The following is a 17,351-nucleotide window of genomic DNA, read 5'->3' on the forward strand; positions in this document are numbered from 1 at the left end:
TCTTTACTTGGACTTTTAATACAAAACTAGTAGTAATTAGAATTCGAGATCTATGGAACATTAGTGCCTTCCCAAATAACCTAAATCACACACATCAATAACAAACTTAAACAATTACATTCTGAAGAAACCCCCTGAAATCATAGTAAATGTGATGGCTCTGGCACTGTTTTAAGAGTCAATTTTAGGGCCCGGCGCGATGGCACAGTGGTTAAGATCCTTGCCTTGCATGCCCAGGATCCCATATGGGCGCCGGTTCTAATCCCGGCGGTCCCGCTTCCCATCCAGCTCCCTGCCTGTGGCCCGGGAAAGCAGTTGAGGACGGCCCAAAGCTTTGGGACCCTGCACCCACATGGGAGACCCGGAAGGGGCTCCTGGCTTCGGATCGGCATAGTATCGGCCGTTGTGCTCACTTGGGGAGTGAATCATCGGATGGAAGATCTTCCTCTCTGTCTCTCCTCTCTGTATATCCGCCTTTCCAATAAAAATAAAATAAATTTTTTAAAAAAAGAGTCAATTTTATAACGTGACTACTGATGGCACACGAAGAACCACGTTGAGTGTATCCAGAATGTGGGGGCAGAATAGGAAAAAGATCATCTTCTGAGAGTGATTCAATCACGACCCACAAAGCAGCAGATGGTTTACAAATGAGCAAAATTGGAAAGTGACCCTAATCTGAGAGTAAGGAGTACATGCCTGAAAATTCACCTTGCAAGAAACTGCCGCCCTTCTCCAATTGTTTGGTAACTTGTGTGACATGTACGAATGGAAACAGAAGCTATAGCATCTTTCACTGTGTGCCTGATCCTGTCCTGGGGGAGAAGGCTTTGATTCTAGAAGGCCAGCTGTGCTAACCTAGCCAGGAAGCCAGCATCAGGCAGAGTGAAGCTGGAAAGACCAAGAACTTCAAAGGCCAGTCTTTGAAAACAAATGGCCAGGAAATTCCTTAAAGAAACCTGGAGAATGCATGGGTGCAAATATTTACTTACCACAGAAGCATCTGGGACAGAGTGTCTGTCGAGGCATCAGCCATGGGAAGCAGAAATGCAGAGAGTAGTCAAAAACGCAGCAGCCACACAGAGGATCTCAGATTTGTCTAATGGGATCTCCAGCTTCAACTGCATTTCCTTCAATTAAAAAAATATATATATCAACACTTCATAAGTGTGTTTTTATGGGACAGTCTTTGGAATCAGCCAGCAGTGAAAACCAGATGCCACATAAGCCTCATCGTGAAGTCCACTCTCCCTTGTACACCCCTTCTTCATGCAGCTTTCCTCTGCTGTTGCACACACATGTTGTGTTATCTACTTCCAAAACTCTCAGGTCTGCCCGTATCTTTTGCTTTCCGCATCACCTTTCTTTGTCTTCACCACTGCCAGCACCATCTCCCGTGGGCTCAATGATCCCTTCACTTTCTTATATCACTGCCTTCTATTCTGCAAACAACAGCCCCGTAAGCACAGCTGAGGAGCCAACTCAGATGACAGACTCAAAGCCAGATAGAGCTTGGCAAAGTGAGAGACAAGAAACTGTCTTCCTAAATCAGATCAGCCTTGAACTGCTTATTATGGAAGGAAGAAGTACACTTAGTTTTATTTTAAGATTTTTTTTTATTGGAAAGTCAGATATACAGAGAGGAGAAGAGACAGAGAGGAAGACTTTCAGTCCAATAATTCACTCCCCAAGTGACCACAATGGCCAGAACTGCACTGATCCTAAGCTCTAAGAACAAATTAAGGGAGAATCTAAGGACCAGAAAGCTAGAAGTCAAAGAAGCCAGAGATGATGTTGACTATACAAAGGAATAGGGTCCAGGTTAGGTCATAAGGAAATAAGTAAAGTCTTAGGAGGAAATACCAGGTTGAGACAACAGTCTTTTTTTTTTTTTCATTTCATTTTATGACACAGTTTCATAGGCTCTGGGATTCCTCCAACTCCTCCCTCTGCCCTCCCCCCATGGCAGATTCCTCCACCTTGTTGTAGTATTACAATTCAAATCCAGTCATGATTCTTTCATTGCAAGCATGTACCATGCATAGAGTCCAGCATCTTATTGTCCAGATATATTCAACAGGTTCTTGGGGAGACCATCTCTGGTCTGAAAGAGGAGCTGGCAGAATATCATCCCCTTCACAAAAAGCAACAGCATTGCATCAACAACAATTTATAACATTATGGAGTTAATTAACATGGTATTGAGTGACCAATATGTTCGAAAATACAAGTTCTTAACCACATCCTGTGACGACTTCATTAACATTTCAATTTTAGTTTATACACAACTTGCTGCTATACACCATAAAATGGCTATAGGGTACTATTCAGGTGTCTCATGTCTATTTTCATTTTTGTATTTAGCAGTTTATAGCATTGAAGCATAATTTTTTACTGAATTTGGCGGATTTTAGGATAGTCCAAACTGGCTTGTAACTCTAACAAGGCATATGAGACAAAGGTCTTGAGAGTTAGGGCTGGGTAAGCTGTGAGGGGAATAAATAAGTGAATAAGAAAGGTGGAATAACCAATTTAAAAATGCAAGGCTGAAACTCCAGGTTTCACATGTAGTGAGCTGTTCTTGCCTAGGGTGTGGAAGCTGGCTAAGGATTGGTTAACCTTTATCCAGACCTTAATCATTCCTCCAACACTGTCTCTGGAGTCAAGGGTTATATATATGCATATAATTCTCTATTGGTCCCACAGTCAAAAACGAGTTTAAGGACTCCTGCTTTTCTGTTTTCCCACTGCATTGTAGATCCCAGTCATTTCACAACAGCTTTGAGAAAGAACTGAGAACCGGCAACATTACTCGTTGAAACCCTTTAGTGCTCGCTTCTGCAATCTGCCTATACACTAGACATTTATATGTTTCTACTGAATGAAGTAATACCGGTATTGGCTCTTTTTCCTGCTTCCTACTCAATAACAAGTATTTTCAGACTGACACCAGTGTTGCAACTTGAAGAACTAACAGAAAATGATGATCACGTCCAAATCCCATGAAGCACATAGGGAAAAGAGCGGAAATGTTTACATGGTTCAAGAACAGCAGTCTTTAAGATAACATTTATATAGAGTTCATCAGCTTTAACTGAATTTAGAATTCAGTGGATTTTGACTAATGTATGATTATCACCACCATTTGTATCCAATTTTCTTACATCCCTTTGCCATTGTAGCTGCAACTTCAATCCAGGCATGCCACTGTGATCCGTGGATGTCTTAGCTGCCAGGCTAAATAGTCAGAATCAACTTCTCTTAACCCCCACCTCTGGAAGCCTCCAGTCTTCTTTTACTATATGTTGTCTTTTCTGGAACTTACTGTAAATGAAATAATCTAATCTGCAGCCTTGTGTGTTCAACATCTTCAGCAAAACCAGTTGTATGAGGACAATGTGAAGCAGCTCCTCAGCTAGGAAAACAAGCAAGGCTCACTTGTTTTGTCAACCTACTTTGGCTTCATCCTAAGTAGCAGTGCCCAGGAAAAATCAGATTTATACGCCAGCTGTATTTTTCTTATACTCATTAAAAATAATCACTCAAAGATGCATATTTGGTTGCCACTGACACTCATTATCATGTACCATCCATGATAAACAGGTCACTTTTAGGAAACACTGAATGAGAAGTCCTTGGCATTCCTTTATAGCTCTAACTTAAGTCTTATTATCTCAGTCATTGATTCGGGTCATTGAGGCTTAAACAAGTGACCATCAGCGAAATTTATAAATAATGATGATATGTAACACTGTAGCATCCTAACATGTGTGCACTTACTTTATTATATTACATTTTAAGAGAGTTCTTTATTCATTTGTTGATGTGAAAAGCAGAGTGACAAAGAGCAAGAGAGATATTCCATCTGCTGGTTCACTCTCCAAATGGCCACAATGGCCAGGGCTGGATTAGGCCAAAGCCAGGAGCCAGGAACTCCATCCCTGTCTCCCATGCCGGAAACAGGGGCCCAGGCACTTGGGCTATCTTCTGTTGCTTTCCCAGGTACATTAGTAGGGAGTTGGATCAGAAGTGTGGATATTGTCATAGGTAACGATTTGACATGCTGCACCACAAGTTCCTTATTGTTAATTTCAAGTTTGTTTTTTTAAGGGACACACTGGCACACACATATACATACACAAAAATACCTTCCATGTGCCAATTCACTCCGCAAACGCCCACAACAGCCAAAGCTGGCTTAGGTAAGAATCCAAGAACTTGAGCCATCACCCGCTGCCTTCCCTCCTCCACCCCTGGCCCAGCTGCACATTAGCAGGAAGCCGGAAGCTTAGGTGGAACTCAACCCCAGGTACTCTGAAATGGGATACAGGGGTCCAAAGAGGCAGCTTAACTGCCTGTACCATAATGCCCTCTCCTACTAGTTTTAAAGATGAATTTGATGCTTTCCTTTTCGCTTCCTACTCTTATTTCCCAATTTATTTGGTTAGAATTAGAGAAGTGTGTGCTTTGTTATGGGGACTAAACAAAACTAGAGGAGATGAAAACTAAGAACTGTCGCATGGTATACATGCATTGGTAGGGCATCCTACATGCCGTGAGTTTGGAAGAGCACTTGGCATCACAGATGAGCTGTTCTGCTGTGCCCAGCACACAACCAGTCAGCAGAGTGCCAGTCAGTCAGGCTAAAAGGACATTGTGGACAACTGTGGGTGAGCATTAATTCTTACTGACTGTGGGTCACAGTTACGCTGTCACCTTTCTACTTTTAGACCAACACACAGTAGTTTGCCGAGCGTCTCTGTACAGTTTTTAAAAGGGCCCAGCAAGCTAAGTCATTATTTTACTGCAGCGCTGATAAACTGGATCCAGGAAGAACGACGTCTTTTTGTAGCGGAAGCCTTCTTCTCCGAAACAAGAGTTCTTGGGAGGTCTTCAGAGGGCTGGAGAAGTTTAAGGTTTGTAAATCATTTTTAAAAGCTGCTCATGTACATCTGTCTCTGTGACAATCGGTGATAAGTGGCTAAGTCTAGGAGTCTTGGAGAGAGGTAGGACCTTCACCTGGGTCACAGCTCAGTGAGCTCCACACCTGCTCTTCAGGCACTTCTGACCAAGGCGAAATCAGATTGGAATACTGGAGGCAGCTGAGACAAAGGTGTAGGAGCAGGCGTGGTGCAAAACACCCACTTCACCTGCTCTGCACAGGAGCCACAGGTGGTCGTGGTTCTCTGAGGGACTAGAACGAGGGAGCTGGGGTCCAGTTCTCCACGAGCCAGCAGATGTTTGATAAGAGAGAATAATCCAGGGCTTGGAACAGCGAAAGGCCCACTCGAGTCTACATTATTTGTTCCACCGTCGGCTCTCTCACATGCTGCTATTTCAAGAGCAGAAATGTTAGTGTGTTGTCTTGTGGAGAAAGTCATACCAAATATGAGACCTTGGTTTTGTGCTTTGAAATTTTTCGTTCTATACCTCAGTTCATTTTAAACTGATATTCTCTTCAGCAAGTGCAATTTTTTTTTTCTTATTGGGAACATGACTTCATTGTCATTTTTCCCCCCATTCACTGCAGGGACTGAAGTTAAAAACCCTTCAGCAGATCTGATTCCGGCATTCAACAAGCAGTGTCAATGCACACACAACATTAATAGTTTTCATGTGTGTTGAAATTAAAGCTCAAATGCTTTTTTAAAAGAAATTAAAGATCTTTTTTAAAGATCAAATTCTCTATGAAACCGTGTCACATAATGCAACGTAATAAAAAAAATTTAAAGAGCAAAAATTTTTTTTTAAGTCACTGTAAACAAAGTCCACTTTGTCATCAGAATCCTACTTGTTCTCTGCATAAAGTGGCACAGAACAATGGTCGGTTATAGATACATGGATTCCAGGAAGCTGAACAAATAAGAATTTGTCCTGTAAGTAAAGTAGGTTATATAAATTCAAGCTAAGAAAAGCATCAAATAAACCTGTTTTTGCTTCTTTGTGTGGCTTGACTAATGCACAAAAATCCGCCCCTCCCCCCCAAAAAAACCTTAAGAAAAAAATCTTGCCCAGTAATCCTCAGGAGGGTCAATCAAAAACAAAGAAAACTCTCGCTTGTTTGAAACCTCCATGCTGAAAACTGCCCTAAGGTTACTCATTACATATATCTAGTATCTCGGAGAGTGCCAGAGGGTGTCTTACTCCTCCATGCTCTTTGCTCGGTCTGTCCCTACACTTAGATAAAGCCGAGTGTACCTGGTTTTATTTGAAAGAATCCCAATTCCGCTCGCAGTGCTTAATCCTGTGCAAGCCCTATCACTCCCGTCCCTAAGTAAAATGAGACTTACTAGCAGGAAGGGCAGTCCCTGGGTGGTCCTGTACCTGTTCTCATTAAACTTTTCCCCAGGCTTCTTACATTCTTTAAAATTTAAATTTTAATTAACTTTATAAGCCACTGAGCATGCAGTCAAAAGGAATCTTATTTGGCTTCAAACCCCCAATCACATAGCGGAACTCACTGCACCTGGGTCAAGTCCTCAACTGTCTTGTGCGTTTTAGGGGGGTTACCAGTTCACTTCCCAGGACTTAAGGACGACTCCCAGCGATGACAGGTTTTAGTCACCTCTGGCCCTCGGCCTCTTGCTTCTGGGAGATCACCGGATCCCATCACGTCCCTCACCGGCCTACAGCTAAGGAGGACTGAAGGCAACCCCCAGCTTCCCCGGGACGCTGAGACCGCCCACTCCCCAACTGCTCAGAGTCCAAACGCCCCCTTACAGGAGGGAGAAGCAACGGGGGAGATCCTCGCGCCAGAACCAAGGGGCCCCCCACGCAGACCTCACTCCTCCCCGCAACGCCTGGGACTCTAAAACACAGAGCCTTAGGAGCACCGGAGCGATGGAGGCCGACGGCTCGACCCTTAGTCCCAGCGGGAGACAAAGGTGAGGCACTCGGGACGCCGCGGGGGAAGAGGGGCGGACTGAGCGGGAGGACAGGCAGAGCGAGTGGGAGGCTCCTCCGGCCCCAGCCGTGTGGCGTGACTGCGGGACGACCCAAAGACCGGGCAGGGACCGGGGTGGGGACGCACAGGCCGGGCCACGGAGGGCGAACCGCCTCCTCGCAGTGCGCACGAGAGACGAGGCTGCGCACGCCTCCCCTCAACCCCCGTGCCCTCCCACGCTCCGCCCTCCGGCACCGGGCCGAGACGTGAAAACCCAAGCGGACGCCAGGGTCACGCGCCCGGGCCGCCCCGCCGCCCCCGGCTTCCCGAACCAGAGCGCGTGCCTCACGTCCGCCCCGCCCCGCCCCCTGCGCGCTGCGCACGCGCGGCCTCGCCCCGCCCCGGCCCCGGCCCCGGCGCGGCGATGGGGTGGGGGCGGGGGAGCCGCGGCGGGGAGGCCGCCGGAGCGCCTGGCCTGCGAGCACGCGAGCCGCCGCCGCCGCCGCGTCACGGGCCCGGGGCCCGCCTCCCGCGGCCCCTCCTCCCGCTCCGTGTCCTCCCCCCACCCCGCACTCACACACACACTCACACACACACACCCTCCTCCCCGCCCCGCTCCGACCGACCGAGCGGTGACTTAAGCAACGGAGCGCGGTGAAGCCCATTTTTCTCCTTCCTCACAGCCGCGCCGGGGAGCTCGCGGCGCGCGGCCCCCTGCCCTCCGGCCCGAGATGAATGCTGCGGCAGAAGCCGAGTTCAACATCCTCCTGGCCACGGACTCGTACAAGGTAGAGCGCCCCGGGGCGGGGGGCAGGAGGCGGGTGCGCGGCGCGTGGAGCGCGAGGCTGCGGACGGCCGGGGCTGGGGGCGCGGCGCGTGGCGGCCCCCGGGCGGGCGGGCGGCGCGGGATGGGCAGGTGAAGCGGCCGCCGCATCGGGGCTCCGGGTGGAGGAGGGATGGAGGGATGGAGGGATGGACGGCTGGAGGCGGGGCCTGGGGGCGCGCGGAGAGGGGCGGGCGCGGCCGGGGGGAACCGGGGCGGATCGCAGTCGGCGTCGGGGCTCCGGGCTCGCGTGGGCTGCTCCGACGCGCGCGGACTCAGCCCGGCGTGGCCTGGGCGCACGCCCTCCCTCGGAGCGCCGCCCTTTGGGTCTCGCTGGGCGGTTAGGTAACGGCGCCCGAGGCCGGGCGGTGGTGGGGGGGGGGTAGGGGCCGGCTGCAAAGAGAGGCATGTGGGGTGCCCCCTCCACCCCGCAGCCGCGCCGGGTCCCGCGTGCTCGCGCCCTGGCTGGGGCAGGTAAGTCCCTCCCGGAGGAGCAGGCGCTGGGAGAGGTCGCGGGCTGTAGGGTGGCCCGGCAGCCAGGTTCCTCCGCCCTGGGACCCCAGTGTCCCCCCTCTCGCAGCCCTGCTCGGCTGTCCCACGCCACACTGGGCTCTGCCTCAGACTACTAGTGATCATGGATGCCCCCAACCCCAAAACCCGTCGCAGCTGCAGCCAACCTGCTGGGGTCACTGGAGGATTTCTGAGAAAAGGAAAGTGAAAACCCACGGAGTTTAGAGGAACCGTAGTTGGAAGCCTGGAAAAGTTGTAGAAAGGGAGGTACTACAACATTGCCCCTTCGCACACTGGCATACGTAGCTAGCCCCTTTGCTTGGATTTAAAACCCTCATTAACAGAGGGAGGGGCAATGAAAGGGACCAAGCATAGGTTCTTTCCCCTAGTTTCTGAATTAGATGAAGTAAAACTCTACTGTGCTTCTGCCAGGACACTTAGGCGAAATGTCAACGCAACAGCCCAGTTACACAGTTCAGGTCTTAGTTTTCACTGGAGTCTCGTGGGTGATTTGGAATAGAGCGGTCAAGCACGGAATCAGGTTTGGGTTTTGTGATTGGGTTCTTGGCTTTCCTTGTTTTCAAGCCAGCAGTGTTAGGAAACGGCTCCAGAGGATCCCAGTTCACTGAAGTTCTAGTTTCTCCTTTCTGATCCCTTTGAGGTTCAGGTTAGGAGATTTAAACAGAGCCAAAATCTATCAGCAAATGCTCAGATGAGGTTGAAAGGCGGAAATCCACATTAGCACAAGATCGTGGTAACACCTGTAGTGCTTGCCTGTGCCTGATGCCTTTTAATTCCATCCTGGTGTTTTCAAGGTCTTCAGCAGTCATTTTAGAGTAGGATTTCTCATGCTTCTGTACAATTTTTATTTGACTGAATCTTTAGGTTTCAGATTATTAGATGGGCTTTGCTCATAAAATGAATGACTTATAAATGGGAAATGAAAATAGAGGTTGATTACTCCAACTTTCCAAACAAAAGTGGGTAGCTATTCCTTTAGTTTGTATTGTGTACACCGTTATACGCAAGCAATATGAAATTTCTTTAGCATCAGACTTCTGCCATTCTTTGAGCTAAAATAGTAAATTACCTTAAAGTTAAGGGCTACTGAACTATATGCTGTTACAGTCTATAGCTATTTAGTAAATTTTATTCCATTCCATTTTCAGGACAAACTGGAGTAATTTTACCCCGTTCATAATAAACCTTTCCTGCAGATTTTCCTTTCAGAACGATTTTTCTTCACCCCTCAGCCCAGCAGTGCCAAGGTGCTGTGCTTGCCCTGAGCTGGAGTGTGTATTCCACAGCCAACATTTTCATCTTTGGTTTATTTTCCTTGCCTTTTTTGTGGTCCTTACAGCCTATCTGCCATTTTTATCCTTTTAATCCTAGAAGAGGAAGGAACAAGAATGGTCATCTAGAGGCTAGAAGTAAGGAGACTTATATTTGTTCCTTGAGAATGTCCACATCAATGCTTACACACTACTAACCAGCCGACCTGGGAACTCCTAGCTTTAGGTCAAAGAGAGCGAAAAGTTGTTGACTTCTTCCTAAAACTGCAGGGAGAATGGCTGATAGCCTGTGACAGTGTGTTCATTTTGTTGGTAGATGGGGTGGTGGCCAAGCACAGGACAGTGCATGGGCATTTTGTTTCTATCTGCTTACCCTCAAGGGGGCCCAGAACACTGGGGATCCTATCCAGTGCATGTGAAATCCGTGTATTCACTTCCAAAACCTGTACACACGTGAAGCCCAGGAGCACAGGCAGGTGGGGTTCTCTGCCATTTTCATCCAGGGGCCTTTACAAATACAAGAGACTTTAAGCTCACATTGGAATTACCACCTACTCCTTTGTACTTCAGTTCTGTGCCAGATAGGACAAGATGCATTGACTAGGGCTGCCGTTGGCCGTCGTGGTGCGTCAGTAGCATGTGGAATGCTTTGGAAGGGAGACAAGGGATTTGTTTTGTTGTTTTTGTGTGGAAGATGTTAGCTAGGCTGTAGGAAGGGGTCACAAAGGGAAGGCCTGGGCAGCACAGGTGTGAGCATCCCCCCCGCCCTGGGGTGGGTTCCTGGCTCCGCCTCTCTGCTTCAGCGAGTGGCAGCCTAGGAGCTAGGCTCCAGGCTTCAGGCCGCAGCCCACCCCTAACTTTGGCCAGCCATTTGGGGAGTAAGTTTGTGGATGGGAACTCACTTCTGTTTCTACCTCTTACATTACAAAACAAAGCAGGAAATCACACGATAGCTACAAAGTGTGCCACGTTGGGTTGTAAGCTGGCGGCGTGGGGTGCAGCATGATTCCAGCCATGCGTTTCATGGCTATTGAAGACCTGTTGGGTCGCGTCGGAGAAGACAGAGGAGCGCCTCCCTAACCAGTGGAGAAAAGGTGATTTCAGACAGGTTTCAGAGTGTGGGCGCACAGGACCAGGACAAGTGCTGCCGTCCTACTTTTTAACTGCTAAGAGGGAACTCAGAAGCCAGCATTCCTGTGCAGGGCACTGTTGCATATCCAAGGTCCCAGAGTATGTTAGTGTAAGTAATAATAGTGTTCACACTCAAGGCAGCATTGTAAAGATGATTTTGCTCCTCTTAGGATCAGGTAACAAATCCCAGGAGTTTGAGGCCTTTTTGAGGAAGAATCTGGAGATGGGAGTCTTCCTGCAGACGAGTTAGTTCTGCCTGGCATCTTGGCCGCGCAGTGTCTTCTCTGGACTGTCCCTGTGTCATAGCTGCCTTTTTTACTGCTCCTGAAGGGACGGTTATGTGTTGTCCCCAGGACTGCCACTCACTGGTACCTGAACATGCTTGTGAACCAATATGTGAAGACATAAATTACGGGAAAATCTTGGGCAGCAGAAATAGAATCATAGGTATAAACCATGAATATACTTCATAGAGATGTTAATTATCTTGCAATGCAGAAATACCAGAAGCCGGTGTCTTCTTGTTGAGCTGATGGAATTTGGCTTTGATGTGAAGTTAAGAAGTACAAGTTGTTAGAAACTCAGTGGCACAAGGTTTCAGACAAGAGGCTGTGTAATGTATGCAAGTGGCTTTACCATTTCTTTTTTCCCAAGAGAGTATAGTAGAAAAATCCTTAAAGCTGTAGTTGTGAAGTGATTATTGCTCCGAAGTCAAATAGCCATGCATTATTTTCCAGAGCAACACATAGAAGCCTAGAGTTTGAGATTTCTTAAATAATACCGAAAAGAAGGAAGAATCAGTTAAGGCAGAGTTTTTGTTTTGCTTTGTTTTTTTTTCCTGTTTCTAGCATGCTAACTTTGAAGAGGTGAAAAGTCTTGGTCAGTGTAGAGTTGAATGTGTCCTCTGCTGATTGCCCTGACGTCTGGGTGACTGGGCTTTTTTTCTGTGGCCTTGGGTGTCTTCCCCTATGTTCTCTCAGAAACAGAGCTAGTAAATGTTGGCTTCTCATTTCTTCACAGAAGGATAGCTGGAGGAGTGAACGGTACTTGCCTCGGTCAGGTGAGCCGACTGTAGTTGGGAAGATCTTAGGAAGACATCAGGTCAGCTTTATGAGGCATCTAGAGAAAGTTGGACTGCTCGCCCAGAGGGATGCTCCTCGCCTTAATAAGTCTCATCCTTGGAACAAGGATATTGAGCTTGAAGTTTGTGTTGCAATTGCTTGGCCAGCATCCCATAATGGAAAAACCTGCTCCTTGTTAAACACAACAGGGCCAGGACCTTTTTGTTACAGGTATTAAAACATGGCCAGTTGCTGCTACTCAATGTATAATAAATTTCAGATGCTGTGTTTTCATAAGGTAAGCCAATCGTGCAGCTGTGAAATTAAGTTCTATAATGAAAGCCTATGTGCCCTTTTTTCCTAAGGAACTGGTATTGGGACCAGGCTGGTGACTCAACAGGCTCATCCTCCACCCACATGGCATCCCATGTGGGCTCCAGTTTGTGTCTCAGCTGCCTCACTTTTAATCCAGTTCCCTACTTACGGCCTGGGAAAGCAGAGGATGGCCCAGATCGTTGGGACCTTACACCCGCATAGGAGACCTCAAAGTGGCTCGTGGATCCTAGCTCCTGGCTCCAAACCAGCAGCCTTGGCCATTGTGGCCATGGGAAGAGAACCAGCAGATGGAAGATCCTTCTCTTAAATTTGCCTTTCTAATAAAAAAAAAAAAAAAAGGGCACTGATATTACATGGTGGTGCTAATTTTTTAAAAAAGATTTGTTTGTTTTTATTTGAAAGTCAGGTATACAGAGAGGAAGATCTTCCTTCCATTGATTCAATCCCCAAGCGGCCGCAACAGCTGGAATTACGCCAATCCAAAGCCAGGAGTCAGGAGCTTCTTCCACGTCTCCCATGTGGATGTGGGGTCCCAAGGCCTTGGGCTGTCTTTGACTGTTTTCCCAGGCCACAAGCAGGGAGCTGGATGGAAGCAGGCTGCCTGGGACTAGGAGAGGTGCCTATGTGGAATTCCAGCACATGCAAGGCAAGGACCTTAGCTGCTAGACTACTGCACCAAGCCCAGTGTTGCTATTTTTTAAAGACAGGGTTTTTTTTTTTTTTTGTTTGGTTTGAAAGAGTCAAAACGAGCTTCTATTTGCTGATGTATTCCGCAGATTCCTGCAACAGCTGGGGTGGAGCTAGGCCAGACCAATACCAGGAGCCAAGAACTCAGTCCCAGCTCCCTGGGCGGCAGGTGGGAGGGACCCATGTCCTTCCATCACCCACTGCCTTCCCAGACACTTTGGCAGAAAGTTGGGACTCAAGCACCCCAGTATGGCGCTGAAGCATTGTAAGTGCCGCTTGACCTGCTGGGCCACATTATGCTTGTTCAGAGAGCTGCTCCGTTAGCTGCATGAGGGCTCTCCCAGTTTGGAAAACATTTTTAGTGGTAAGGTTTGCTGAAGATATTGTCAGATAGTGTGTTTTGTCTACCTCTAGTGAATAATTTTGTGTTTATTGTAGAACCATTTTCTGTATTGATACAAGTCAAAGCAATGGTCAAAAAAGCCCTAAAATGATTTAAGAGCTCCCTTTTTGTGTTCACTTGAATGTCAAATATTGTAAGACTTCTGTCGTTATATCCTACTTAGTCACCTAACATTGGGCTTTGACTTCCCTTCCCGTTTGTCCCTAATCAATGACATGGTTATTAGCCAGGTGCTCAATCCGGAAATCCAGGAGGTTTGCTTAATTCCTCCCCATCATATTGCTGATGGGCATCAGTTCCGCCCAGCTCTCCTCCACCTTCCCAGATGCCAGCTAGCTTAGTCTCCACGGCATTCCCCAGCCCAATCCACCCATTCCCCAGCTGGTCCTCAAATGTGCATCGGATCGTATTCACCACAGCTTAAAGATCGCTTGCAGTTGCACTTGCTGCTGAATCCAGACTCCTTGTGGTATCCTGAAAGCCTGACATGACCTCACCCTTGCCAACCTCTGTCCTCACCATCTGGCCTCCTTCCTCCACCCGCACACTGCCACACACGCTGCTCCTTCTGTTTCATCCCTTCTGCCAGAGCGTTTATTCTCCTGCCCTGTAAGTCTTGCTCACACATCACCTGCTCAGGGAAGTCTCCCAGGGCTCTCCAACCCTCACTCCCACTTCATTTTTCAAGGCTTCCTCCTTGACCTGAAAGTATCTTGCTTTGTACCGTTTTTCCTCTTACCCTTTCAGCACCAATTAGCCCCCTGAGATTAGGGACCATGTCAGTCCATCTTCAGCTTCTAGACACCTGCACACAGGCAGGAGGAGGGTGTATGTTTGTAAGTGAATGGAGTGCTTATACAACGGTTCAGTTGAATTTACATCTTAACCCATTTTCTGGTCAAAGGTCAGAGTGACCATTCTAGCAAAAAGCAAAGGAGATTGGAGAAGCAAAACTAGAGTTATTAGTCAGGTATTGGCTACATTCTTAAGAATGATGTTGACTAAATTTTCCCATTAAAACAAGGCAGGTGCCTATATATAAATAGACGAGCACATGCGTTCTGTCAACACGTCGTGTCAGTGGGGGGGGAGTCCGTCAGTGATGCTTGATGGGTGATCCATATAATCTACACTGCTAAGTATCTGAAATTTAAAGGTCAAACCATAAACGATTGAGAAACATGCCTATGACTCTAATATAGTAGAAAACTACAAGCCTCCTGCTTGAGCTAGGCTCTCAGATCACTTACTGCCATAAAGATGGACTTCCAGTGTTGCCTGGGTTGTGTTGATTAAATTAGCTTCTGTTGGAGAGGAAACAAAATGGTAAAAAGTCTCAGGGGAAGCATAGGAATGCTTTGGAAAGGTCATGGGTGTGTGGAATTGAGATGCGTGTTTTCTACGAACCTTTTGAAGAACCATGTATAGTGGTGCTAAGATACAAAGATTTCTGAGGACCAGACCAAGCCACATGTTGAGGTTGTATAAATCAAAGAGAAATGGTTGGTTTGCTTAAACTTGATATCGGTGCTGGACAGGAAAATTGGTTTATGTTACCAAAAATGTCCCAAGAAATTTGATCTGCAAAGATTTCTGCCAGTATTGTCATGATCTGGCCTGTCCCTTACACTTCAAGAAGTTACTCTTTCTACTCTGTCAGTTAAACTAAATATACATGTGGTAGTTATTTTTAATTGGGAAAATGTTTTATTATGTTAACACTTTAAATAAAATTAAAATTATATTGAACATCAAATTTTAAGTTTTATTTTTCTTAAGAACAGGTGGGTTTTTTAAAATTTTTCACGATACAGTTGCATAGGCTGATGGGTTTCCCCATTTACCCTCCTCCCACGGTTTTCCCTACATTATTACAATAGTAAGTCCTTCAACAACAGTCACAAGTCCGTCATTCTGCTGCTGAAGTGCATCATGACATTGTAGGTGCAGACAGTGTTATAAAGTCCAGCATCCTATTAAGATATATTTAGTAGTCCATCTTTTATTCATTGGGAATAGAGATGCATAGTGCACTGTATCTTAGTATGCTAATCTCCCTGATACAGTTCCTCTAAATGAATATATGTATACACATGCTTACCTGTATATCTGTTGATCTTGTATCTTGTGTGAAAGTTGCCTTATATCAGAGAATTTATTTTTGCCTTTTTGGGATTGACAATTTCACTGAGCATATTGATCTTTAGTTGGGATTATTTTGTTGCAAATGGTGGGATTCCACTTTTTAAAATTTTTTTTATTTTGACAATCTTTAATTAGGGTAAAAAGGTTCAAGGGCTACAGGAAAGTGGATAAGACTAGTATTTTTTCCATATTGTTTCCTTCATGTTTAAAGGGGGGTATTAAGGGAGAAGGCCCACCCAATTTCCCACCCTCCCCAGGTCCCTGATGTAGGGCATGCTCTGAGGTTCTTGCTCAAGTGGTTTTGATATTTCAACAGTTACAAATTGCTGCCAGTCTTGCCACTCCAAGCACTATGAGGTCTTTGAAAAATCCACTGATTGACATAGTCCATCATAACTGAGATGGTTGGTTGACCTGTTCTATCTTCTCTCTTCTTGGTTAGGGTTTTGAGTCTAGCATTTAGATTAGGAAGATCTCCAAAGAAACTTTGTCTGAGGTGTTCTCAAACCAGATTCTTGTATATACTAGCAAGTACAGGGCCCGGCACAGTCCATCGCCCTGATCAGCTGGTGGTTGTAATTGCTGGGTTGGTTCTGTTTTCACTCCCGACTTCCACTGGAACTAGTAGTGGGTGTTGCAGTCCAGCCTGGTTCTGCCCAGCACATACTTGACCCTCAGATAAACATACTTGACCCTCAGATAAACCAGTGGGAGCTGCAGCCTAGTTGGAGCAACCCGCAATAACCCCCACCAGGCCCGCCCCCTACCCTGGTTAGCAAGTATGTGTAGCAGTAATCCAGTCTGTCCCACACCCCATTCCACCCCAGCCGTTGTCTTAGTTTTATGCCCTCCTGTGGAAGTGGTAACCCAAGAGGGATGAGCCCACTATTTCCTTCCCAGGCCTCTCCCACTCTCAGATTATGCACTCTCCAGATAGTTCTGTGGTTTGACTTCACAGAACTAGCCCCCAGTGCCAGCTTCTTCCAGCTGATGCTGTGGCTAAGCCCAAACAACCCTCACCCACTCTAATTTTGTTTGCACCGGTAGGAATAATCTGCCCAGCCTGGCTTTTCCCTGATCTAGTCCACATGAGGCGCACAGGTGTGGTAGCCCTGCCTAGTCTGGTCTGCCCCCATCCCAGCCTATGCTCTTGCGGGAGCAGCTGTCCAGCAAAGGAACCCTCCCTTATTCCCCTGCCAGCTCTGCCCCCTTTCTTCCTTGTTCTCACGCTTGCTGGTTGGGCGCTGCGGTCCCTTCCGGTACAGGCAACCTCACCTTGGCATTCCGTATTGTGCACTAGTCTTTGTTGCGACCGAACCTGGCTTGACCCACACTGGTGCTTGGATTTGCCTATGGATGACGTGGACAGATTCAGCCTGGTCTTCCCCCAACCCCTGCCAATTGTATGCCAGTGGGTAACTTTCCATGGCCTGTTCTGGGGGTGTTTCCTATCATGTTTCTTGTGCTTACCTGCCGGGGATTCCACTTTTTTAATGGCCGAGTAATATTCCATGGATTAGATGTACCACAATTTTTTTTATCTGCCTCTCTATTGACACACACATCTGGATTATTTCCATATCTTTGCTATTATAGACTGTGCAGCTATAAATACAGGATTACAGGTCACTGTTTCATATATTGATCTCATTTCCTTTGGATATATATGTCCAGAAATGGGTTAGCTGGGTCATATGGAGGATCAATTTTCAGTTGTCTTAGCACTCTCCATGCAGGTTTCTGTAGTGGCTGTACCAGGCTACACCCACCACCAGTGAAGGAGGGTAGGGCACGTTTCTGCCCACATCCATGCCCACGGGTGTTAGTAGATCTCCAGATGTAGATTAATCTCACAGTTAGGTAGAAGCTCATTGTGGTTTTTATTTGTATTTCCCTAATAGCTAGGGAGCCTACGAATTTTCCTATGTCTTAGCCATTTGAATTTGTTGTTTCCGAAAAATGTCTTCTCATCTCCATTGACCATTTCTTCCCAGGCTTGTTTGTTTTGCTGTCACTGAGTTTCTGAAGCTCTTAGTAAATCCTGGATGTTAGCACCCTATCAGTTGTGTAGTGTGCAAAG

General features: G+C 47.0%; 1 protein-coding gene across 2 annotated transcripts in view; it reads left to right on the forward strand.

Moving 5' to 3' along the window:
• Nucleotides 1-7,447: 7,447 nt before the first annotated feature.
• NAMPT (nicotinamide phosphoribosyltransferase) overlaps nt 7,448-17,351 on the forward strand; it is a 31,534-nt gene continuing 21,630 nt past the window's right edge. For both annotated transcript variants that reach the window (XM_041002002.1, XM_041002003.1), the window contains exon 1: nt 7,448-7,671. In XM_041002002.1, coding sequence (XP_040857936.1) covers nt 7,615-7,671 — 57 coding nt within the window. In that variant the 5' untranslated portion in view covers nt 7,448-7,614. The remainder of the gene's footprint in view (nt 7,672-17,351) is intronic.

This window comes from Ochotona curzoniae, unplaced genomic scaffold (assembly GCF_017591425.1).
Source record: "Ochotona curzoniae isolate NIBS_2020 unplaced genomic scaffold, NIBS_Ocur_1.0 scaffold_2476, whole genome shotgun sequence".
NCBI lineage: Eukaryota > Metazoa > Chordata > Mammalia > Lagomorpha > Ochotonidae > Ochotona > Ochotona curzoniae.